The sequence below is a fragment of the Dermacentor andersoni genome, chromosome 5 (assembly GCF_023375885.2).
Source record: "Dermacentor andersoni chromosome 5, qqDerAnde1_hic_scaffold, whole genome shotgun sequence".
NCBI classification, from domain to species: domain Eukaryota; kingdom Metazoa; phylum Arthropoda; class Arachnida; order Ixodida; family Ixodidae; genus Dermacentor; species Dermacentor andersoni.
Window position 1 is genome coordinate 91,881,756 of NC_092818.1, and position 26,848 is coordinate 91,908,603.

A 26,848-nucleotide genomic window follows, 5' to 3' on the forward strand; every position below is an offset into this window, starting at 1 on the left:
GTTCCACCGTCGAGTGAAACCACACATCATTTTTGCACCACTTTCAGAACCAAATGGAAGATATAATTCCTTGCTTATGGAATAAAAGAATGCTAGTTTCCATCAAAGTGAAACACGCCCTTCCAGCTCCCACCCCAACCCAAAAAACATGTACTGAATGGTAGACAGTTCCTTTAACACAGCAAATACAACACAATTCAAGCAAACCAACCAGCTGCAGAAGCATGCTAAACAAGGCTTGTTGGTTCATGTTGAAGCAAGTCGAACAGCGCAAAAGAGGGGATGTATTCTACACTGTACATCACCATCTTTTGTGGCTGTTCAATTCTGTTCAGCCAACTAACTAAACTTCCTGCAATAATGACCCACCGCAGCACTCGCAGCACTGCTGCTGTGGTGGCTCTGCTGGTCCGAGGGCACGCTGCCTTCCGATAGGTCGTCCGAGAAGTGTGTTCCACTCTGCTGGAAGGCTATCGTGTAGTTGTCCTTGTTGGCCTGGCACGTCAGCACAAGATCATGCTCCTCAAACGAGCTGCAGTCCAGGCTGTCCGTGGAGAGGGCACCCCCGTTGCCAGCACCAACCCGCCCTCCCGTCAGCGGGGGTCCACACTCCTTGACGGGCGAGAAGAGTGGCTCGTCCCGGCAGATGGACATCTCACCAGAATCTTCCTCATGTCCCGAGCTGCTCTCTGTTTTTGCACTGAAGGAAAGAAAAGAATGTCACTGATAGTCTATTTAGCATGCCAGTTCGTTCACTCATGCCAGCCTGTATGTGCAATTTACTGATGTTGGTAACACCTTGTTTCATTGTTTTTATGTATAGTGGATGTATGAGGGATGTTTCAGCCCAGAACCAATGTTTCAACTAGGGCATCTGTCTTCGAAAACAAGTTCCCTTGTCAAAAACGTTGGCTCAAAGCTGAGGCCTCCCTTCTTTGCCTGCTGTTTATCAATTACAGCAAAGCTTCATATGGTTAGGGTTCCATGTATTTTTCATGTCTGTCTGTCAACCATAGAAAAGGTGAGCATGGGCCGATCCCGAAAATAGTGGAATACTGGGCTAACCTGCAGCAGAGGTGAAGCACGCTTTAGGCACTCTGCCCATAATAATAATAATAATAATAATAATAATAATAATAATAATAATAATAATAATAAAAGCTGGTAGATCCCACACTTTGTGGGAATCGATGTTATGAAAAGCAGTGTACCAAGCCTACCAAGTTAACGAAATGACACCAAGAGCACCAAGACGTAGGCGGCTGTTTCATGACCTACATGACACACATGTCATGACCTGTCATTTATGTTCGTCATACATCATACTATGCCAATTTTGGTACCTACCAAGTTAACGAAATGAGCATGAGAGCACCCCGACGTAGGTAGCTGTTTCAACACCTACATGACACACGTCATGATATTCATGTCATGATCGATTGTTTATGTTTGTCATACACTCTTGTCATACTATGCCAGTTTTGGTACATACCAAGTTACCGGGACGACCATGAGTGCACCAAGACGTAGGTGGTTAGATAGTACTGTCAAAGTGGGAAATGTTCCCAAAGAAATGCTTCGCATTTAATAATAATAATAAATGAAATAAATAAATCAAGATGCATTGTTTCAAGTCGATGGGTATACTGGACTCACGAGCAGGAGGCACTGCCATATACACAAAGGACAAAATGTATGTAGAACCATACACTCTTGACTCGCAAGAGGATAATGTCACCGACTGTGGGGATGTCTGTGCCGTACAAACAAAAGAGGGAATTGTGATATCCATTGTGTATATATATCTCCAGGCACACCCAAGTGTGGTATTGAGAAGTTCATGACCATAGACTTAGCATTGGCTAGCCACGATGACACTACTCCTGTGTTATCGTTGGAGACTTCATCGTGGACATTTCAAAACCATACAAGAAATGGTTCACTCAGTCTGTGCTAGAAGAGCTTGGTTTGACGTGCCACACCAATCCGAGTCACTCAATTAGTCAACAACAGCTGTGTATAGATTTAATTTTGGCCAACAATCTGTCCAGGGATATAACCGAACCAATCAGTGCATATCACAGTAACCACAAAGTTATCATCACTATCATTATCAAATGATGGAAATAAATACATGTACCCCTGTCTAACCCTGTATGATGTGCTACAGCTTCACTGGTCATCCACCTTCCCAGAGTCCCAACCCAACCTCCTCCATCTTCCTGTGAACCTCTTCCTTGTATTTGATCTCTTCTTTCCTGGTTGCCCATATAATAAGGTCAAGATGTGTTTTCGTTTGATCAGGCTAGCCAGGCTGTCTCCTGAGAGGAGCAAGCACCACACACTGATATCATAATACTCCTTGGTGGCCCTCTTTGTCCTCAGAAACAATGTTTTTCAACTTTCTTCAGCCGTGAAGATACGAACACAAAGCACAAAACAGATGCTTCCTGGAAAATTTCCAATGTGTAGTAGGGCTTCGCTACATTAATGTGCGACTTTGTGCACAGGCACAGCTTATAAGGGTCAATTTCAGTTTTCAATTTTTTTTAGCCATATAATTTAATTTAGAAGCCTAGCTTCATGCAGTAATACAGTCACAGCAAACGGTTCAAGAATCAACAACTGTAATTTTCCATCAACATGTAGTTATTGATTGTCTTTATTATTATTAGTAAGACTTCAATGCATATCTGCAACAATTCCCCCCAAGAAGTCTATGTGTTAACGACTGATGCTGAACACAAAGGCATTTTGCAGATCTGTTAGCGATACCAGAGATTCAGTTTAATGGAAATGCACTGAATGCATGAAAATAATCTATATGTAGATATTAAATTTACGTAGCTTATAGAAAGCTTATCTTAAATTCCAGCTTAAAAATTTATTGTAAAATTACTTCTAACAGTTAGTTGCATTTGAAGCAAGCTAAGCAGACAGATCTTAGTTATCTTATGCTGAATCTTCACAACTTACAATACTGACAATGTTGGCTCAGCAAACTGAAGTCTCTAAAGAAAAAAATATGCAGATCCCACACATCATGGAAATCTATGGTAACACAAAGTGTTTGCTGCAAAATGCAAGTGATGAAAGGTTTTAGCATATTGGCTTGTGCATATACTTAACTTCAGCTGTTGAGACTTGCTAAGGAGCCGTCATAAGCATACCGATGCATACATTCTAAGCATATTTCTATACAGCACGATTGTGACGTGAGCCTCCTCATCGCCATGTGTAGCTGGACACGTAAAGACACCTCAAGTACAACGCACAACACACACCTGCTATATACGAGAGGGAATGAAGGAGAGAATGCTCGATGCCGCTCTCAAACACCTGCCTACAACTGGTTTTACAGGTGTGGCACAGAGGCTGCAATTAGGGGAATCCCTAATGCCACTTGGAGTACAAAGCCTGATACTTGAGCATCAAGAGAAGGAGGACGCACTTGCATGCACAATGCACCACTGAAGTAGACGGAACAACACACGCTGGGTGTTGTGTGCAGCAGGCCAAATTGAGCCAGTCCTGAAGGCGGTGCAATTCCACATAGCGTCTCAAAGCAACAGCTACTACAAAGGAAACATGACATAAACTGGCGCTCTTGCAGTTGTGTTAAGCAAATTGCCACTATGCGATGCAACACACACGCCCAATGTCTCAAAATGCTAGCATGCACGAGGGAAGGACTGGTAGGGCTGCTGTTCTGTCCTTCAAAGCATGTGTCTGAGTCCTAATGGGTAGAGCATCAAGCCGTTGGGCAACTCCGATTGAAAACTCGCCATTGAACACTATATTTACAATTATTATTGAAGCTGCGATTGAGGATACCCAGTTGAACGGAGAGGACCCAGGGATCGATCCTGATAAAGCTTTGCGTTAAAATTGTTTATATTCTGTGCAGAAACACTGACTGGCATATAAACATATATAATTCCCGATTTTTGCACCCCAAAGAAGTTTCATCGAAATTGGGTTAAACCCGATTTCTCCTCAAAGTTAGCCCTTTTGTAAACGATAATAATAAATGCAGGTGTTACTCATCCAATGAGTGCTGCCTACCATGTGTGAGCAAATGGTCAAGATATATCATATCAGCAATATCATTCATATATGAACATGATATAACAATCCCTTTTTGCTAACAACTCAAGTGAAAGGTGGCACATATAATATATTCAGCACCTGCCAGCCTTGAGTGAATGAATGCTTGTTGCTTTCCTAGGAGCTGCGTTTACATGAATACAACAATGGCTAACCACATCACATTTCCTGCACATAGTGTACCTAACCGGTGGTAAAGCGTTAGAGAAAGCAAACGCAGTGCTAACATCGCTCTGCATTGTGAACAGTAACTGTGACGCTGAAAGGACATTTACTCGACTATATTACGTTCGAACAGGGGTGACAGGTTAGTCCGCGTATTATTCCATTATTTTATTGCAAGAGCGTATGGCGTGAAGCGGTAAAAAAACCAGGATGATACAGGATATCTAGGATGAATACAGAAATGCTCGAAATGCATATGATAATGTATGTCAACAAGAGCTTGTAAAACAAGGAAAACCATCCCATCTTTTGTGCACACAATAACCTATACTTGTTTCCTGCGCTAAATAAGGTGCGTAGAACAAAGTGAAGAAGGAATCACCAAGCATCATTTTTGTTCATTTGCTTGTTTGTGTACGTGCGCTTCTTATAGTACAAATATCGCCTACCAACGAGAAGTTGTAGAAATGAGTCGGTAACATGACTAGCAAGCTGTTCTCTTTGTCACAACATGTTTCATTGTTTAAGATTGGTTGAATATGTTTGTGTCCAAACAGAAACCATTGCTTGCATTAAATGTCTGTGACAGCTGCCAGGAAAATCGCGAGCTTTTGGCCACCAGACAGCGAAGACCCCGATTTCCTCTCAGCTTTCCTCTTTAAAAGTTACACTTGATTTTTAGCCTATGAATTATAGAACACGTGAAAAGAGGACCCTATGTTCTATAAAACTTTTTTGCCATATCGCAATTCTGCACATTGCCACCCTAATGTAGATAAATGTAGATAAATGTTGCTTACTGCACTGAAGAGGCATCCAGTGGCAGAGCTTCCAGAAATGAGCCAGACACCGAGGCGCACTGCTCCCCCCGGCTGGCCGACTGGAAGTCCCCTCCATACAGGGCAGGAAGCGTGAGGATGGCATGAATGTCCTCCGACCGAAAGGTCTCCATGTCGATTTCCGCCAGGTTGGCATCAAAGTTCTTAGACAGGTCCTCGTATGAGAGATCCACACCACCAAGGCCTCCGCCATCATCACTGCCTATCACGCAGGCATCCCCGGACACTGACAAGATGCTGCGACGCATTAGCCGACCTGATGACGTGAGCGATGAGGAGCATAGATGCCTCTGGAATTCCCTGGAAAGGAATGAAGAAACAGAAAATGAAGCAAGAAAGCAAGGATTTGCACTCCTGCATTCCCCCACCACCCGAGGCATACGGAGAGCTACAAATAAATCTGGGCTGATCTTTAAAAGATCTAGTGCACTTTTGTTTAGCCATATTTTTGCTACGCAAGAGAACCTGCACATCTGCATGCAGACATTTAAGCGAGGAAGTTGCATGTGTGCATCAGGAACCATCAAAGCAGAGCTCTGCAATGCACATGGTCACTTTTTTCTGTGGCCCAATCCTTCATGATACCTTGCATACTTATGCCCTAACTGAATATGATAACATTAATGATCATGTCCCCCTTTTTGGCAGTAGAAGAGAACAAGAAGCTTAAAAATGGACAGAGCATGGTTGCTCAAGATTGGTAAAGTACTTCAAATGCCGCATTTGCCATATTGTGCCTGCACTAACAAAGAAGAAAGACCTAAGGTAGCAGAGGGAAAACAAGACAGATTAAGTACCTGAAAGGTATTGTGAAGCCCCTTTAAAACAAGTTGAATATTAATGCAATCCTGCCACGTCACCCATGGTGCGTGTCACATAAATTCACAACCAGACGGCAACTTGGAAAGGTTAGTAATGCACACACATCATAAAAAAGCAAGGAGAGACAAAGAGGAAGAAACGCAAGCACTAAACGGCCATCAAAATGTTTTGTTCTCAAACCGAATACATATATAATATCAAGACACAATGCGGTGCACAGTGCTCAGGCTGCAACTGCAAGCTCTTCCCTTCGTGACATCCACCATTCAACAGCCAGCCTACACAAAGAACAAAAGCAGCAGAAGTGCTCTTTGTTTGCGAGTACAACACCACGTGTGCACCTTGGCCACCTGTTGATGAGTCACAAGGATGAAACCCTTTGTTTGGATTCTATGCTGGCTTCCTGCAGTGTAGTGGAACTGTGCCACTGTGATCTATTTTTGTGGAAATGTTTGTCTGTGGTCCCATTCACACTGTTCACATGTTTTCACCTGCATGCACTGTCACAAAGCTCACTGCTCATGCTATCTCGGCGTCCTCCCGTATCAGCACCTTGTGCCGTTGCTGCAGTTTTTATATTCCCAAATGTGACAAGCAACTATTTGTGGTGAACTTGGCACAGCTGCAAAGCGTGGCAACTTATTTCCACCAAAATGAAGTTGGATGAAGCAATAAACCTTTCTGTACTGCACAAAGGGTAGGCATCATTCACATAAAAGTAATGAAAGAAGTAAGAATGGGAGGGAAACTAAAATAGCTTGTGTTGGCATGTGACCACAGCAGCAATGATTTCTTGAAATGAACTATGACTACGCCTGCATGTGAGCCTCTGCTGGGCTGCACGAGGTGGAGCGTGGTGGGAGGTAATGTCCAGAAACTTCGCCATGTCACAAAGCTACTGCTGCAGACGGAGGGCCTGCAGCAATAGCTTTGTTTTTGCTCACACCTACACCTACAAAGCACCTATACAGAATACAGGTATTACGGAGAATAGCATTCACAGGGGATATATAGACAAAGAGAATGTGTAGCACTATAACAAAGGGCAGCGCAATATCACTGACTGATACCAGCGTCACATCATCTTCCTCTTCTCCTCACACCGTTTTTTTTCATCTCGGCACAAAGTAATACACATATAAGAACAAACTTATTATGCAGTCAATTTTCATATATAAGCTGGTATCTGAACAATGTGTGCATCAAGGAAGTGGCAGTCAATGTCCCACTGCACTGGATGAAGAGCAAACAGAGACAAACAAACTAGAACAGTTTCTCTGCTTTATTGCTTGAATCCTCTGCTTTATTACTTGAAATTTTAATATGGGATTCACCTACACCAAAAAACTGGACAACTGAATGAATCACAGGAGTATTCTTACACTGGCAAAGGTGGAATGTAAATATGTTCCAATATATATGTAGCGATTCCCTCTGCTCGATTCTGTGTGTTTAATCATCCACCATGCAAAGCCAGCTCCCTGTCGATAATGTGGGCAGAGGAGCGCCACGCTTACCACTGATGAAGCACAACAACAAATGGCATTCTTATAGAGTTGTTACATTATTGCTGTCACGCAGTCTTGTCTTTCTTATGCTTGCGTTTCATTCTGGCATATGGTAGTACGTGGTGTTAGGTTTCGCCTACGACGCGCAGTATAGCCGGCGCGGATGCAACGGACGCTGGGGCTTCGTTCAAAGCGGCGGACATTTTGGCCCGTTCAGCGCTGCCGCAACGCCTCCCCGCCAAGCGCATCCAGGCATGTTTCAATGCCACGTGTATTCGTGTGTGTGTGTGTGTGCATGTTGGTGCCCATGCTTGTCAAGGCGCGGCAGCCGGGGAGAGGAGCTCCCCAAGTGTGAAGCGAGGAGGTCTGACCGGCGCCGGCCCGGCGGATGCGTCACCTTCTAGTCTCAACGTGCCCAAGCACCGCCGTCACGTGGCCTCACCCAGAGACGTTCCTTCTTGCCCTCGACTGCGAGAGTATAAAAGCAGCTGCCCCCGGACGCCAAGAGAGAGGCTCCGATTTCTTCTGTCGAGTAACGTGCTCTCCCGTCTCTCCACTTCGGTCGACCTGACCGCCCGCTCTTTTGCGATGCTAGAATAAACAAGTTGTTCTGTTAGCAGTCGACTCATGCTTTGCCGGGACCTTCGGATGCTTCCAGTTGTGCCCCAGGCCGCCAGGCCAACGCTACCCTTGGGGCTTGCGACCCATTTGCAACAGTGGATACAGGTGCACATACACATGCATCACATGAACATACATCAGAACTCTTAGAAAAAATCTATATTACAATTACATATCTTTTTACTGTTCGCCACGCCATATTCCCAAATGTACAAGGAATTAAGTTTGTTCTGCCATTACCTTTATGCATGCTAGCGCACGCTCATGAACTGACCAAGATTTGTCAAGATGCACAGCTTGCGCTTCTAAAAAAAAAAGAGCCCGAGATATCAGGGCTTTCCGTCACAACAGTGTTTCGTATGTCACAGTAACTACCTTTAAGCACAACCATACAAAGTAACAGAATGAAGCAAGAGAAAGCCTAGGAGAAATGTTATGTTTAAATAAAATGTAGAAATAATAAGGTAAAGGGAAATGACAGTGGTAAAAAAAATTACTTGCCACAGGTGAGAGCTCACTGAACCCATATTTTCTGCAGTAAGCGTGTGGTGCTTCACCAGTATCAAGGTACACGGGTGGCCATTACATCCTTATATCAAGTCATGCGGCCAATCCGGCTATAAAGTTGTGCAACTATCACGTCACACTCATGGTTATATCATTAAACATGTGCCGACTATACCGGAAGCGTCCCCACAAAAACATTTTGCAACAACGCAGACTCTGAGGCCCACCTGTTGAAAGGGTAGTCGGCGCACCACTGCAGCTCATCTCCCCCATCCTGCAGCAGCACAGAGTCCGTGCATGAGGAAGTGGTGCTAGCAGGTGCATCCTTTTGTGGCCGCCTTAGCGCCCCAAGGCTGCTGCTGTTGTTGTTTGTGTAGTTCAGTTGCGACAGGTCGTACTGCTGCTGCTGCTGAGCCAGGGCCGCCTCCATCATGCCTGACAGGGCGCCTGCTCTTCCTGCATCATGTCAAAGCATAAACAGCCGCGTGGTTAGCGCACAGCTCTGCTCTTGCCACTGGCTTGCATGTTCATCGGAATATCAACAATGTGTACGTTCCACAATTGCCATACCATGTGCTTCATCTCTGAATGTTCATCCCAAAAAGTGCAGTGTGTACTACAGTGCTCGGCAATTCAAATGTGATACATGGATCGCATGGCAGCTGGCACTTCTTGCAATCACAATGTGGTCACAAAGGTTCTAGCTTTTAACGCATAACACAATGTGTCAGCTTGGCATCCCCAGAGCCTACTGCTGGTGCAATACGAGTCAGCAGCCATATGCTCCGAGTGCCATGTTGGAATCGCTAAGCACTGCACAAATCACAAGGTGTACGGAAGTGCTGAAATCAGCTCAGCACCAGTGAAGGCATATTGCCATGAACACAAAACAAAGACATTAGTGCAATGAACAAAGTACTTAAAGTGACGGCAAATTTCACTGGCATTGCATTACAGTCATGTTAATCAAAACTTCTATAAGGACCACAAATTTTTGTTTCAAAAAATTTGAATTACCTAAAGCTGGATAAAAGGTGGTAAACAAACGAGTTATATTATAAAATGATATGTTATCTATATTGCACAGAAACCATGGAGAGATAGTATCACAGGTATTATATTAATTCTGTTCATAAATTGGCCATTCAGCTGAGGTACCATAAACAAAACGTATTGCCTTCACTCTCACTACTGCAACTGCTAACAACAAATGTATTCTAGAAAGCAAACCTACTTCAAGCAATCTACACTAAAGAGGTACTTGGCTGAAAATGGTCGGCCTCTCAACTTCGCAACTTGAACTAAAAGCTATTTCTTCCAGTCCCTAATGATGGCAACATTGACAATAACCACTTATTATGTTTACTGCTGCAGTGTTTTGTATCCTGATAAGGTCTCACAAGCCTCCAAACAGTTAATCAGACGCGACCACTACAGCAAAGCCAGGCAAGTCAAAACTGAACAAACTTGAAAACTTAAGGATATGTCCTGCACTAACACAATAAAGGCTGTTTCTGCAATGGGACTTGTCTTCACTGGTCCGATGAAGACATGGCCCTTGTCGAAATGTTGGCTCCAGGGCGAGGCTTCCCTTGTTCACCTACTATATTGATCAATACTATATAATGACATGCCAAGTCACTAAATAACATGTTTACTTGCCTTTACACAAACCACTTTTGTTTGTAGTGAACAAGATAATCAACTGCACACTAAGCATGAAACATTCACAGTTGCTTGTGTCATCTCCACCGCGTCACGTAAAATGACAAAGAAGATGGGCAGTCCACAGGTACTGAGGACGTTCTAATATCAGAGCACTTGACAATTTTAAATATGTTCAATAAATGCCCTTTGTTCTTACCCAAAATGGAATACATGCATAGACATTGGTACACCATTTTCAACTGCTAAAACCAAAGGACGGTTCTCAGTGCTGCTTCGGCATGCAGGCTCGCTATCGTACTGGAGCTAATATTTGGGCACATCCTCATGTTAAAGATGCTCAATAAGTGCCCCTTGTTTTTAGCATCAATGGAATTCATTCACAGCCACAGGCAGGTCATCTTCAAGAAGTCATGGGTATATGTGCCTACTGCTCACAAACAATGAGTGGCTTCTGTAAACCCAGTTCAATGTTTTCCAAAAAACAGAGGTAACAGAAACAACCACAGGTTATAGCGTGAGTGAGGCATCTTGTCAAGATTGAAAGAGTAACTGTAATACCAAAAATATCACATCTAACATTAACTAAAATGCTGCAGGCATTGCACAACATAATAAAGGACTAAAAGCATCAGGCAAATGTTAGCCCCGCATTCTTGAGTGAATACACAATGCCTGCCTTGTTGGTTGACAGGTTTTGCAGAGTAATTGATCCCTCTTTCATCCAGGTGTACACTGGAATAACTTGGCTTGAGAAGGCCCAAGGAATTGGTGATCCCCTAAATTTGTTAGAAGGACTGCCAAGCCCTACAGTAACGAGAAATTTAATGCATCAGTGACAACAAGAACATGCATATTAAGACTAGAGTTCAGTTCCAACGTGAAGAATTTTGCAGGAAGCGCTGCATGTAAGCATACTTCTCGTTCTGGGTCCCCCAAAAGAGCATGTTTCTTAATCCTAAGTAGCCCACCACATGAACGAGAAATATCTTCCTATAAAGCTTTCCTTTTTTTTTTTTTCTTGCACCCTTCCAGATAACCCTGGCTACCCATAAGCTGCAGGCTAATTCAAAGCTCATCAGTATACCATCTCATGCCCCTCACCGGCCGTGATCAGCATTCGCGCGCTGACCGCGCAAGGATGCATCAAGGAAAAGGGAATTGCCGAGGCAGAGCCCCATCGCACTTAATCCGCGCTCGAAACCCGATTTGGCCATCGCGGCAGTCACGGCCATTCGATCGCCGGCCCATTTCCGACCATGGATCCGACGCTGCTCGAAAGGATCAGGCCACGTGGATCAGGCCATCAGACCACGTCACACGCCACGTCACTATTGGTCGACCGCAAGACGAGCAGACGGCCAGCGCCAACCAAACGCACTGAGCCGGCGGCAAACAAAAACAAAACAAGACCTGGGCATCGTGTAACTGGCCAGTAGTGTGCCTCGATGCGCGCGCCTTGCCCGCCACTCACCCTGCTCAACAAAACGCCACCCAGAGCCTCTTATCTCCGCTTTTACTTCTTTATTTTTTCCGACACAACAGCGGGAAATACGCCTACCATATCCTACCGTGCCGGAGCACACGCACAAGGCGGAACAAAGCGATAGCGCGCCGCGCGCTACATGAAACAGCGTCCGCCCCGCAGAGCGAGCAATCTCAACCGAACGGCTACAACCCGAACGGCTACCCGAGCCGCCCGGCTCGTAAGTCCAGTGACCCCAAGCCCGCAGGACGTGCTCGCGCACGCAGGCAAGCCCAACGACCCAACAGGAAAATTAAATTGTTAAGCTAGATTATTGATCCAACTTTTGGAACAGCAGATCACTCTGACCAAGTGCGAGCGATAGAATGATGCGCCGGAAATGCGAGACAGGTGGCGACACCATGTTCGAGTTTTGCAGTTTTTTGTGACGTCGCAGGTCGTGACAGCGTCGCTATCAAACGCTGCATTCTAAAATGCACTATATTCAGCGCGGCTGTGAATCGAATGTAAACAGGCGAGTCGCCTGCGTGTTCCAGAGAAGCGGGGGAAGGCTCTCCCCACTAATCCTCATGGAGCTTTAGCCCCGGACAGGGGGCGGACAGGGGGCCGGAATGAAATAAATGTTTCTCTCTCTCTCATGGAGCTTCCATACAGTCAGCGTCTTGCGGCAGAAAGCGATAGAGGCGAACAATCGAGCAGCTCTTCAAGTTCTAATTTCGGTTGGCTGACGTTACCCACAGCTTTCGCTGCACGTTATGGAGTTAACGAGATGGTGTGGTGCATAAACAGCGACTCAGCGCAAGGAAGCAACGAATGAAAGAGCCATTCGCAGTCATCAACACCGCTGAAAAACGAACGATGGCCAAGGAATCCTAATTAAAAACCTTATTGGGGTCAATGCTCGTGATAAGAGTAATTGTGTTGCTTCAAGATCCCTCCGCACGCCCGAAGCGCGAGTGATGCATCATGAGCCCCGCAAAGTAAAACAAGCGTTGGCGCGCATAAGGTTAGAGGGTGGGCCATATGGTCTACTTCCCCCGGCGCTGTCGCGAGATTGTTGTTGTTAGCAGCACGGGCAAAATAAGCCTTCGCCAGAAGGGCGCGACAAGGCGGGCCCGGATTGCTGCTCGCCGCCGCGACGACGTCTGCATCTCGGCTGACCTCTCTTAACGCCTTACAAGAGACGGCCGCCTCAAGGTTCCAGACAAGGTTCCAGCGCAGTCGAAACAAAACAGGCCGTGCCGTCCGGCGATAAGCCAGATTACTGACGGGATCGCAACCTGAAGACATTTCCCAGTCCCCAAGCGTAATCCACGGCGACAGAAAGGCGCCTTGGCGTCATACCCGATAAAGGTATATTTACCATGCAGTAGAATACAACGAAAGGGCGAAGCATGATCGCCAGTGAACAATAACGAAACCGCAGAAACTATATACTGCGAGAAGTTTCTGAAATACGCGTGGTTAAGGGGAAGAGCAGACGCTACATAGTGCTCGTCAGGTGAAAGCAGCGTTGAACGGACGACAGAAAAGACAGTGAGCGTTGGAGAAATGTGAAATGCGAAAGCGCAAGGAGACGAGAGCAGGTGCACGGCAGTCGAAACAGCAACTGCACAAGCCCACTTTTGCGCAGGCAGCGCCTCACAAACTCCTTTCCCACTTTACCTTTATTTTACTCTATTTTTTTTTCTTCTTTTTAACTGCTTGACAATGTATGCGCACACGTCAGCGTACTTCGATTATCGGCGTTCCACGCAGAGGCTGGACCACCCCGAATCCCTGCACTGCTGCTGCATGCCCTGGGCGCCCAGCCCAACCCCATTAAAGAACGCGTAGGGGAAGGGGAGGCGCGACGCCGCTCTGACGTTCCCCAGGGTGACGTATGGCAGCCGCGGCGCCGGTCCGGGTTCATTGCTCCCTCTCTCTCTCAGCCCCCATGCGCCCCGCTGCGTGCCCGTCTTTACGATTACGGCCACCCCGCCTAAAACCCGCCGCACTGTGGAACTCAATTTCTGGCCGCCCCGCAGAGACGCCTCCCTCCGGCTTGCACCCTTTCTCCCGGGCATACGAGATATGGCAACTGTTTTTGTTCCCATTGTAAACGAGGGAGGAAGCCAGGCAACGTTGCTTCCTGCATGATGGTGACCGACCGAATATTGTCCCCATACAGAAAAAAAAAAGGGGGGGGAGGGGGTGCAGTGCACTCCTTATTTAAATAATTCGTGCGGAAAACTGCAAGCTGAAATAGGTCTAATAAAAAAAAACGAAAAACAGTACGCCATCCACCTGACAGTAGTAGACTGCTGCAAATGTTCTATATAACGCGTCCTCTGAAAGCGATCGAACCTCCGAGTTGAAGAAAATTCATCCTATCCAGCAGCATCGAATGGCGTGGTTCCGAGGCAACGGTCCCGGGTTCGACCCCTGAAGCAGGACGAATTTTCTTTAACTTCGGGTTTCGTTATCAGATGACACCGAAACACGAACCTTTGCGGCAGTTCGTAACAGCCGGGTGGATGGAAATTTTTGCTTACACGAAGATTCCTTGAAATCTCCACAACAGTGGCAAGCTGATTGCAGTTAATACATAGCAGAGAGACGCAGGAACTGGACACCGGTCTAAAGAGCAAACACGCTATACGCACGGCCTATAGGAGCAGCTCTCTCACTATCGAAATTATGCGTGCATACGCTACCCCCTCCGGCCAACTACATTCTGTTAAACAATGAGGTCAGCCAGTAAAACACGACCGAGCGCTCTAAATTATCCCGTGCAAGATTTGGTATTGTCAGGCGCGTAACCTCACAGACCGGCCGGACAGCCAAGATGTACATTTTCTTACATCCATAATATCCTCAGGGTGTAGGCGCATGCTCTCGAGTTCGTTGGGGTCCTGGTGTCAGGTCTCAAAGCGTGGCACACACCGCCATGTTTTATTTAATTTATTTTATCTTTATTTTTACACCCGCGGCCCGTAAACTTCCTGTAGGACAGCACGAAACTACGAAGCAGTCATTCCATTCGAACGTCATCGCGCTTCCTTCCGATGCCGCGTCCTTCCCACACGCATCACGTGCCAGCCAACAAGGTATACCCTATAGCTCCACCACTGGCTGTGCCCGAAATACACAACCGAGACCCACGACCACAGTTCACACAGACGGCTGGCTGCCCGCGGAGACCTGCATTTATCAGCGCGGCTCGCCGATATCATCGGACGAACGCTTCGGGGGAAAAAAAAAAAGCCGGCTTGTTTCGCATGTTCACAAAAGCTTCCTTGCCTCGTGCAAGCCCGTCTTCCGAAACGAGCAAACACAAAAACACCGACGACGACGCGGGAGCGGCGCCGGCGTACACGTCGTGGCGCAACAACGGACACGCTGTGTTCCACGCCGCTTCGTTCGCTTCGAGTCCAACCCGGAACTGAATTCGAGATCGGCTCCCGACGTCGACAATCGAAATGTCCTCGGCGCGCGGCGATTACACTGCCTCCTCCTTCTTGGCGTTGGCTTCGCTTAGAGTCGCTTGCCCAATTTCCCGGCTAGACGTCCAAGCTGAGCTGCGCAGGTGTGTGTGTGTGTGTGTTCGCCGCTTTCGAATACAGTGCGCGCTGCGCTATAGCTGTTTGCCTGGACTCGCGACAGATTGCGCGTACTTGAACAAAACAAGCGAAATTTTCATTTTCCCTGCCGCTCCCCCCTCCTCCCCCCCCCGCAAAAAAATATAACATGTACATACAGTCGCTGTATATTAAAAAGGAAAACAGGTTTGTTCTATACTGCATAGGGTATTAGGCAAAGCAGTCGCGCAGCTAAATCAGCTGCCCTACTTTCTATCAATTTTTCAATCCTTTTTTTCAGATTTGTAGGTACACTTTAGAAAACCTAAACAAAAAATACGTTCGACAGCTTGTTTGGAACCGCGCGCGTGGCCAGCGACAGCTAGCGAACGGTACAATAATTCCAATGACAGCCATGCATGCGGCAATATATCATCGGACGTGTGGCGAACATTATAAAGTGATATATGGCGAAATCTGCCCCAAGTTTGGGAAAGCTGGTGGACAAATTTCACATCATTTGATACAGAATTCCGTAGAAGAGCAACGGATTACAGCTAAGGTATCTTCTTCCTTTCATTGGTGCAACGAAAAACATCGCGCGTAAGCGCGAAAAAGGCCCTTTCCTTCATTAGCATGCATATATAATTGATCACAAGTTTTCAGAACTCGCGGGAATGCCGATCTTTCACGTATTTATTGCGTAGTTCGTAATCACACTGCCTACGTCGGACATAGTACAGGTCTGTTTAATAACGATAACTTCTTGTAAGTGACTGAACGATCCTGCAATTTTCTTTTTCCTCCTGGAGACGGCGTTCTCGAAACGTCTATGGGAAAGAAGGCGCGCAAGAAAGGCCAATGACACGCCAAGGTAGTCCGCCGTGGCCTGTCACGCATTCCATTGTATAGCCCCTGTCTTTCAGATTACAGCACAACTACCGCCAAGCGTAAACCCGGCACTTTCTTTACGGTCGCTGAATGCTCATTTGCTAAGCCGCCCCCCCCCCTCTCTCTCTGTCTCTCTCTCTCTCCCTCACACACACACGTCACCACTAATGTCATTTCCGAGCTACGACCTCGGTAAATTATAAACCTTTAGCATAGCACGCGTAGTCGCACTACATACAGTTACAGTTATCACCCTCGCCAAGCAGCATTCGAACATGCGCTATGTGTACCTAATGTTAGCGCACAATTGCAGCTGAAAGTGTTAGAGGTAACGGTGTGCGCACGATCTGCCATAGAACTCGTTCCCGACGGGCTACATCGGCGTCACGATCACGAGGAGGGCGAGTGATGTCCAGGTACAGAGCAACGCCGCTAAGCCCTCACCATTATTCTCATAGTTCGCAAATATCGTGGCGCATGTTCACAATGGCAACGAAATGGGGGGACGGGGTTGGGTGGAGTGAGTGCAGGATAAGGATGCAGCATTTGGCAGTGAGCGAAGCACCTTGTTGGGCCCAGCACCTTTCTTCTCTTTAATATTTGTGTTAGCGATCTAGTAAACATTGACGTTGATGAGCGCTATGTAATCTATGTACGCGGCTGACACCACGTTATTCTTTTTTTCCTCTAACCGCTCTACCGAATTGATTACAAGAGCTAATGCAGTTTTGAATAAACTGCACACATGGTCACTTGATAACGGTTCGACAATCAATTCGGAGAAGACTAAATCGCGATGTTATTTCGCACTAAGAACATGAAAATTACCTTCGAGGAAGATTTAATAATGAACAACGCTAAAATTGAACTTGTAAATTCGGTAAAATAGTTAGGTGTACTTTATCACACTATGACCTAGCATATAACGGCATATATTTTCTCGATCGCAAGTACGCTCTCACAAATGACTGGAATCTTTTATTCCGTAAGCTACCTTACTCGTTATATTAAATCCTTAATACAAAATTTCATTTTTCTGAGCTATTCAAATTCTCTCGGGTACGACTTCTGAAACTAATATCAACAAATTGTACACTCTGCAAAAGGAGGCTCTTTGCGCTATTTGTAACAAACCATATGATTTGCCTTCAGCATCATTATTTCCTGAACTTAGGACACCGACAGTAGAGACCCGTTTAAAGTATCGTTTAGTACTTGCGCGCAAAAATGAGCAGAAAAAAGAATTACACTACATTAATCACATGGCTAACTTGAAGCCGCATGAAGCTCCCTACAATACTAGAAATCCAGAGTATTGACATGTACCAAAAACTAACTACAGATCGCAAACGTCGCGCTCTATAGGCTACCACGGTTACTAAATGATCTCATTGTTAATGAAACTGATATTGCGTCTTGTTCTCCTCCTCATATTCTGGCTTATCTTCTCCCGTATGCGAGTTGTATGCTATTATCTAACGTTTAGAAAGTGCACCGAGATGTAGTGCTTTATCTTTTTCCCCCAATTTTTTTATGGGTCTTCGTTTCTTTCTCATCTGTGATGTTTATGTGCGGTATGTTATAGTGCTTGAACTGCAAGTAATTAGAAAAACTGTATTTCCGCTGCACTGCACTCCATTTTGTTCTTGTTTTACGGCTATTTGGGGCTGGTCAAGCTGCCACGTGCAGATCTTATCCCCCCGCCTTCCCTACGCAATACTGTTTTTTGTTGTTTTTGTTTTTTGGAAATAAAGCATACTACTATAGTACAATGACAGCAGCCGTGCACACTGAAGCCCGACTCTGGCCAAGCAAGCGCTCGGTCAAAAGCACAGCATACACTCTAAGAACAGTTTACACCCTTTGGCGTGCCCCTTCTGCCACACAACGATAATCGTCATCTGCCTTGATGCGTTTCCTTTCTTTAACGCTGCGAGCCCGGAGCTTTCCAGTAACGAACGGCACGCGCGTTATCAGAACGGGCACTCCAATGGGTGTAAACTGTTCTATGCTGATAACGCGCGTGCGGTTCGTTAATGGAAAGTTCCGGGCTCGCAGCGTTAAAGAAAGGAAACGCATCAAGGCAGATGACGATTGTTGTGTGGCAGAAGGGGCACGCCAAAGGGTGCAAACTGTTCTTAGAGTGTAGTAAAGGTCGGTATGGTAGAGGGCGCTCCTACTGCACTAAAGCCGGCCAAGCTGCTCAGACGCTTTGGGCCACCAGTGTGTCCGAGCCGACCACACGCAGTCCCCGCGGAAGTACAGAAAGTCAGCGTCGGAAATGCGCGCAAGAGTGTAGAAAGAAAGGCAAACAATCTCAAGCTGCGCGCTCAACGTCCAACGAGACGGACTTCAGGCGAGGGCGCAGACAGCAGGAACCACGCTTCTAAGCCACCGCGCGCTGCACTGACAATATGGCTGCAACGACGCGTAACAGACGAGCGGCAATGCGCCAGCACTCGCACACTGACGGCCGTCAATATCGGTCACGAGCCAACTACGCAGTGGCCATCATCTCTGTGTACGTGTATATATATACTGCCAACCTCTGCGACAACAATGCTCCCGCATCTCTATATTCTCCCACGCCGGGAACACCAACAACCGAGGTCGGACGGTCGGTCGCACGTCGCAGGATTATAAGGCAGCCTGCGAACTCGACTCGATCGACGTCCCACGAAGCATGCAGCTGACCGCCGCCGCCGTCTTTCCAGCATCGGGGTCTCGCATGCAAACGCGGTTGCGAGTCCGAGCGGTCACGCTGGCGCCCCCCACCTCCTGGTGACGGTCACGGGATGCACGAACTCGGCGTCCTCGGACACGCACGCCAACAGCGCGCGCGGCGTCCTCATCAGTTCCGCAGCATCCACGCACCGTGCACAATGCCGGCCCTTTTCCGCGCGTCCCTTTCCCTCGAAGAGGCCAAAACATTCGGACGCCCACGCTCCTATAAAGCAGTTGTGTGCAGCTTCGGGCGCGCAGCAGGTTCATCGCCCGCACAGCCTTGCGCGGCTAGAAGACACGGGCCCGTTGTCGCAGATGCGACCTGTCACCTCCTAAACGGTCGTGTTTACAAAGACTCACATGGAACGGTCCAACAATTAAAAATAAAAGGTGGACACAGACAGACAGACGCACTGCGGCGTAACCAGGAAGTGTACACTTTGTACTGAACTGCATTGTACTGAACTGGGCTGCTAAGGCTTGACGCACGACACACACCTCGGGACTACCTCAGCCAAGCGCATCATCGGATGGAGTCGCGGGACACACAGGAATGTCACCGTGGAAGAATTCCATAGTAAGCTTACGCGAATGTGGATGGTTACAGATGATTAACACTGGGATTAACACAGCACTTTGCACATTCGCTACCAGTCTAAAATGGCACCTGCACAGCTTTGTGTCCGTGTCTCGATCGGGCAGCGGCTGTGTAACCGAGCTCGCGTGACGACCGTACAGTCGACTTCGCAACACATGTACTGCGCATTCTGCCCAGGAGACTAAGCCACACCCAAGGTCTGCGCTCCAAAATAAAACTTCAGCGTCTCGATGCAAACTGCACCAGCATGTTCATCTTGCGAATCCGGCTGGAAGACCGTCACCGCGCAACGAAAGGCATACGTACACCACGAGACGATTATAAACGCGCAGACTCCAACGTCAGCCAGCCGAAAAGTGGGTGGTGGAGTTATAGATGCTACACATACATACTGAGTGCATCTGCATCTCGCCTCACCCGCCTACTCCGGGCAGCCGCAGTGCGGATTCTTCCACACGCTGCAGTGGTGCTGCACGCAACAACGTACGTCTACGCCCCCGTTTACTCTTTATTTGGCTTTCCTTTTCATACTGCGCCGCTGGTGCATCGCCGAGCTGGAGAGACGAAATAAACACGCGAGAGCACGCAAGCATGGCGGGCCCAAGAAGCGAGCCCACTTGGACGCAGAAGCGGCGAGCTGCAGGAACGCCAGCAAGCAGCAGCAGCAGCAGCAGAAGCAGCAGCAGCAGCAGCAGTAGTAAGGCGCGATGTTCGCGCATGTTACGGGGTCGTGTGTACGCCGACACGCATGGCTGGAGGCTCGCGCCCGCTGGCTATAGCGAAAGCCGGCCTTCTGCAGGCATACGTCTGCGAGCGCTGGAGTGTATAACCTTATACATAGCGACCACGACGCCACGCGCTCGCAGCGGACGGCAGGTATATACAGACGGCATATTGAAAACGGTGAGCTTTTAGCTGCGACCGCTATATAAAGCGAGACGTCAAATCAGCAGTTTAGAGTGGTTAGAGTATAACTCTAAATGGCATGCGCGCACACCTTTGACACAAACAGACTGCATATCGTATAGCGGAGAACCTTGTAGATGGAAACGGCGCGAGAAACGAGGGCCGAGACACGCACGACAAGATCAGTCGCCCGTTTCTCGCGCTTTTTCCACCACATATATGAAATTCATGCAAGTCAACTAACTAGCCCAGTGTCGCACCGTTTAGCGGTGCGAAGTTCGATTTTTCTGTTTTTTTTTTTTTTTTTTTTTTGACATTTGCATCGAGTCGCGCAATTCTGCATGATTTTTGCTCACTTCGGCCGTTTTCGGGTTGAACTCTGGAGTGCAATTATCCCTAATTCGTAAACATCTAACCGGCCCAGAGCGGACACTGTTGAAATTTACTACGTCACGGACCACTAGTGTGCAACCTTTAAGGGGGCGTCGTGAGCCATCTCTCAATTGAGCACTTTTTTTTTGCGCTGTCACGCAAGCAACTGTTTGGATTAGGAGCATATGGTGGTCTAGAAAGTCATCTGCCGCCCTTATAGCATGCATCTCGAAATTTCTGTTCAGCAGTGTCCTCCAGAAGTAACCAATTCGGTTAGACCGGTGCTTCTTTCAAAAAACTTGCTGCGGAACTCGACTAAACCGCGGCAGCGATACGAGGTCATGGTGTGGCGACGCTAATTTTGCGGTCGTTCCAAGCATTTCCGTTTGTGATCTCTCTCTTTCTTTGCCGGAAGATGGCGGCCACCGAAAGCCGCCAGGTTAGGTCGTCTTTCGCTTTCAAATAAAACGAATATTGTCCGTAATAACTATTCACCGACGATCAACCGTTGCAGCTATTCGTGGCGTCAAAGGGCTGACAAGCTTCTGCCCACGGTAATTGCGTGCGCACCGATCTATATATCCAAACGCCCTATAGTACGCGCCCACAACAAGTCCTGAAGGACTGGCAAGTTATATAGCTGCGGTTCGCAAATGAGAAAAGAATAAAATCCAAGCCAATATGCCAAACGCAAGAGAACACCCAATCTCATACTTAGAGCGCAAAACAACCCACGATGGTCAAAGCCTGAAACGTGAGCATCGGGATCGGATATCGGAACGCGCGTGCGAACACGTGGGTTATGTGTGGGGCACTAACCACGCGCAGTGTTCCTGCAGGCTGAATCAACGAATATCTAGGTTTGCAAGAGACAGAGGCTTCACTCAGAAGACAGCTGACCGTGCGATCTGCACGTGCTCTTTATAAGAAGCTGCTTTTAAGCTCGTGTTCAGCAAGATACGGCATCGCATTACGCTCGATGCCTTCGGCCGACGTGGCGAACTTACAGAAACCCACTACGGAAGCACTATTTGATGGCTGCCGCAGCATCACCGAAGGCCTCGGCACGGGGTCTCGTCGTAACAGCTAACCGGACAGCCAAGGCATGTACGCAGAGCTATCGGGCCGGAAGAAGGTGCATTTCAGAAACAATAATTAACCGATCATACAAGGCACGGGTGATACGTTTTCAACTATATGCCTCATACCCGTGTCGTCTTCGAGTCCCAGTTTTAGCGCGTACGCGATGGTCCTCGTTCCTCAAAGATGGTATGCCAACATGCCCAAGTCTCCATGCATGCGTGATTAAGGCAGGAAAGGCCCTCTAATAATTACAGAGGACACCCCCAACGACGTCTTCCCCAGACATGCAATACGTCTAGTCTGCAGAACGACGGGCTCGTAATGACTAGATTAATTATAAAACTGGGTGCGCTCGCATAAGTCAAAAGCTTCTTCACTACGCACGGCACACTGTAAACGGTTTTCCAGTAACGTAAATTAGCCGGTACAGCAATTCTTCTATCGCTCTAAAAATGGTTTGCATCGCCAACGGATAGCGCGGTATAGTCAAGGCGACATAGCTCGGGGCCGCTCAACAGTCGAGCACTCGCGGACGGAGGCCGACTGTCGCCTACTGGCGAACGACCTTTAACGCCAACGAATGGTCGAATGTCGTAAATTCAACCTTATTTGCACGCGCCATAGGGCGAGGACTCGCAACACACTCGGGCGAAGGTGCGCGCTGTCAAGCTCTTCAACAGTCGGCTGGGCTGCGCATGCAGGAGGCGGCACAGTATATCGCAAATGAAACCTTAGGCCTAATAGTGCCACATAGTATAATCCTTCGTCTGCCACCCTTGCGTATTATAATAAAAAAAGTTACTCTATTCTTCGAGCGCTAGCTTTAAGGATTTGCACGCTTTCTCATTCTCTCACTCACTCACTCTCTCTCTCTCTCTCTCTCTCTCTCTCTCTCTCTCTCTCACACACACACACACACACACACACACACACACACACACACACACACACACACACACACAAACAGATATCATTATTGAAACATCAAATATCTGCTGTTCAACACATCTCTATCCGATCTGTTCTTTGTAAAGACATGGTCTGTTCACAGACTCAGACACAGACTCTGTTCGCACTCAACAGGGCGAACAGAGCAGACCACAAGACAGGCGATGCGAACAGGCCAGATGCGACAGGGTCCTCTTGTTCGCGAACCGCGCATCTGTCCTGGTTGCATCACTTGTCCCACATATCCTCTGCGCTGCTCCCCGCGTTGAATGCATACGCTAACTAGCCCATATTGCAACTCTCGTGCACTTCTCACCAAATAAAAAAAAATTATGCGGGATGGAAACAAACCACGTGCATGCTTCAAAGTCAGAAAGGCGCGATAAAAAGGAAACTTTTGCATCGGCACCACGAGTATACACCGAAAACGCGCCTGCGCGATTTTTTTCTCTCTTCGGCGGATGAACCCCTCACAAGGCGCCTGCGCAACAAGAGCGCGCCGATTTGTAAAGGCGAGCTCGCTAGAATTCGTGCCGCTCGAGGAAACCGTTATTCGCTTCAGAAGGGCTGCTTCTCGATGCAAAGGAGCGAAAAGGAAAACGACGCAGAACGAGGGGGCAAAGGCGCGAATAGCACCGCACCGACTAGTCAACAGGAGGTGGGAATGAGCCACGCCTATTTTCGTCGATGCCACCCCCTCCCTTCCTCCCTCCGAACAGAGGAGAAAGATAAGGTATAAGCGCCAGCCCGCCGACCGGACGACACAGGGGTTTCCAAGAGGCCAGCCTCGCGTACGACGATATCTCGAGGCGGAGAAACAAGTAAGGACAAAGCTGGTAGACATCTGTAGACGGTCACGTGCTCGCGGGTACGGACATGCGGTGGGGCGTGTCGCGGTGAACCTCAGTACAGCAACGGCGTCCCCGTGCCCCTAAGGTCCAGAAGTTCAGTTTCCGGTCGCATATATCGATGCGAACGAAAATATAAGGTCAGAACGCGCGCTTCTTTAAGTTTCGGTAAATGTTCATGGGGACTCTACAGATCAACATATAATAAGCTTATACCCGTGTCACACGGGCGTTTGGAAGGCCTTCCAATCGATAGTCAGTTGACTCAAAGGTCAAGTTCGAGCTGCTACACGGGCGGTTTCGAAGGCCGCCGAGTCAATAGTCGATCGACTCAACGGAGCACCCTACAACTCTATCGAAATCTCAATGGCCATTGAGCAACGGAAGCGGAAACAGCGCGAACATGCCCGCTCGTTCACAATGTGCTCGTACTCACGGTTAGAAAGAACAAATCAAACAAAATGCTCTAAAAATACTATATATGAGTGTTATTCATTATTCAATAAAGTGTTTTTGCCACTTGACATGTGCGAACACACACCAAAACGGCAGCCGCATCGAGAGGCGCAAACGTTGCCGCAGTTTCGCTACTCAACAACTTAAAAACTAAACATATATGTATGGCAATGTATAAACAAATTTTTTTAATGTAAAAACAAACATAAAAGAAATTATAGTGTTTTTTTTATAGTGTTTTAATGCTGTTTAACTTTTCGTGACATGAAAACGAAAATAAAGATCCGCAGCGCCACACAATTTTGCGAGAAACGCCTGAACCACTCAACGGCCTTTCAAAAGTGTCGTGTAGCAGCGCGACAACTGCTTTGAGTCGATAGAGTTGTGGCGTTTCAAAGGCCGTTGACTGGAAGGCCTTCCAAATGTGCCCGTGTGACACAGGTATTATACTGATAAACTATAGTCATTGAAAACGTTTTTTCCTTCATTTGGCGGAACAATCTTGACTTTCTGACTGTAGAAAATGAAACCTTATTATTTCTTTTTTTATTTCGAGGCAACATGCTATAGCATCCTATAGCCTGTGTGACGTCACGCATGCCAAAGTATAAGTTCTCGTAACTGAGGCGTTTCTTTGTTTATCTTGTTGTTTTGGTTTTTTGCGCAAGAAACGTTCTCAAAACTTGCTAGGTTGTGTGCCTTATTGCGCAATGTAGGTATTCTTTATATATATAAACAACTAGCCCCAAGTAGACGTTGTTAAAAAATTCGTGACGTCACCGGCGAACTGGTGAGGGAGGAGCTTCGGAGGGCCGCAGCAACCTGTCTAATCACTTTCACGTTTTTTTTTTTTTTTTTTTTTTTTTTTTTTTTTTTTTTTTTTTTTATGGCTTGCAAAGCGTAATCACCATGACGGAACAGCAATTCGCTAACACAACTTCACGCATTGCTCTCTATAATGAACATTCGGCTAAATGCGGCCACGCCACACACCGTAAAACGACTGCCTATCACCCACGAACTAATGGTCTCAAAGAACTGGCGAACGGTACACGCTGCTGGCAGACGTGGTTTCAACTGAATTATAGGTAAACGTCGACTTCGAACAAAATCACGTACCGAAGCGGCCCTCTATATGCAATACGTCCCTACGATAACGGCTACTGATTAAGCTTCGTTAATTCGGTGCAGGCTATATCCACGGGGACATCCCTCGAAGCCCGCGCTGCAGCTTCAGCACGTAAATCTATATCAACGTGTATCGTATAACGGCGGTCCGTGACTTAGCTTGTGTGCTTGGCCTCTTAAAGAAAACTGCGCAGTGATGAAGCGCGGGGAAAACGTGGCGGTCTAAGCAGAATACAGCGGCCTATACGTTCGCCGCATTGGCATATATTTACTCGAAACAACGAAAATCCGAAACAACGAAAGCGGTTTCCTCACCCCGTTATCTTTTTGTCGAAAGAAGTAGCATTTTCAGTCGTATATACCAAACTCCAGGATGCGCTAAGGCAAAACCAAGCGCAAAACGATATCACTCGTGAAAGAAGACCGCGACAGAACAACTTACAGCGTCAAGAACAAAGCGAACAAAACAACATCGCGACACACACGAAACGCAAAAAAAAGCAAAAAACACGGAGGAAAGGACGAATTGCACAATAACGTCATCCTGTTTCCCTTCATACCGCGGCGCCTCGCTTCTTTTTTTCAATTTTTCTTTTCTGAACGCGGAACATTTTTTTTTTTTTCAAGGGCACACCGATCACACGAACAGCCAGAGAAACAAAAGAAACAAGCCGCGGCGAAAAGGTTGCCGGCCCGCCAAATCGGCAGCAGAAAAACAAGCAGCAGACAGCCTGAAAGAATTCCGCCCCCTCAGAATAACCGTCCGCCCTACAGCGCTCGCGAAACAAACCCAGCCGCGAAGCTCAGAATAAACGCCAGCCGTGGACGCCACGTCGACAGTGGCACCAGCGACGCGCCGACAGTGGCACCAGAAGTCCCAGACTCCGGCGCGGCGCCCACTACAGCAAAGAAAGAAAAGAAAGAAAGAAAGAAAGAAAGAAAGAAAGTAAGAAAGAAGTTGCAATGCAAAGGGTGTGCAGGCGCCAACAATCCTTCGTCTGTGCCATACAGTGGTCGTCTGCCACCACGCTCTGCAGAGAAGCCAACCGCCGGAAGCGTCGACTAATGGCGCTGGCGACGTCCAAACGCGACGCTGCGCGTGTAAAATAAATAAATAAATAAGTAACTAAAGAAAGCATAACACAGAGTCAGCCACAATGGATAACTATACACGCGGAGCTCCAGACTCTGCTCGAGCGCAGAGGTTCCGCATAATGATGCGAGAGACCGCGTGGACCAAGATGGGGTCGCAAGGGCGAAATGCGAGCTATATAGGCGCCTGCATCGTCAAACTGTATGACCCGACCCGGCCGTTCGCGCGCGGTCAGATCGCGGCCTTGCTGTCCCATGCGTGGTTGACCCCATTGGCATAAAAGTTAACTATTCGGAGAAAGGTTACACTCTGGGAGCCGGAGATGTGCGGTCCGACCGAACTGAACTATATATACTGAAAAAGAGGAAAGAAAAAGAAGCACTCTTCGTACCGCGATATCGCCCCATGCAAAATACCGCGGAGTCTCGTATGCACTCATTTCACTTACAGCGGTCAGTTTCGCAGGGAAATATGCCACACGTATTAAACAAGACAAAAAGAAAAGAGCGGTGGGGAGGGGG

The 26,848-nt window shown here is 47.5% G+C and overlaps 1 protein-coding gene across 2 annotated transcripts in view; it reads right to left on the reverse strand.

The window, feature by feature from the left end:
- The window catches only part of LOC126530860 (uncharacterized), a 117,401-nt gene that overhangs the window by 39,705 nt on the left and 50,848 nt on the right, over nt 1-26,848 (reverse strand). For both annotated transcript variants that reach the window (XM_050178163.3, XM_050178162.3), the window contains exons 2-4: nt 8,797-9,025; nt 5,073-5,411; nt 370-700 (exon numbers count right to left, since the gene is read on the reverse strand). In XM_050178163.3, coding sequence (XP_050034120.2) covers nt 370-700; nt 5,073-5,411; nt 8,797-9,002 — 876 coding nt within the window. In that variant the 5' untranslated portion in view covers nt 9,003-9,025. The remainder of the gene's footprint in view (nt 1-369; nt 701-5,072; nt 5,412-8,796; nt 9,026-26,848) is intronic.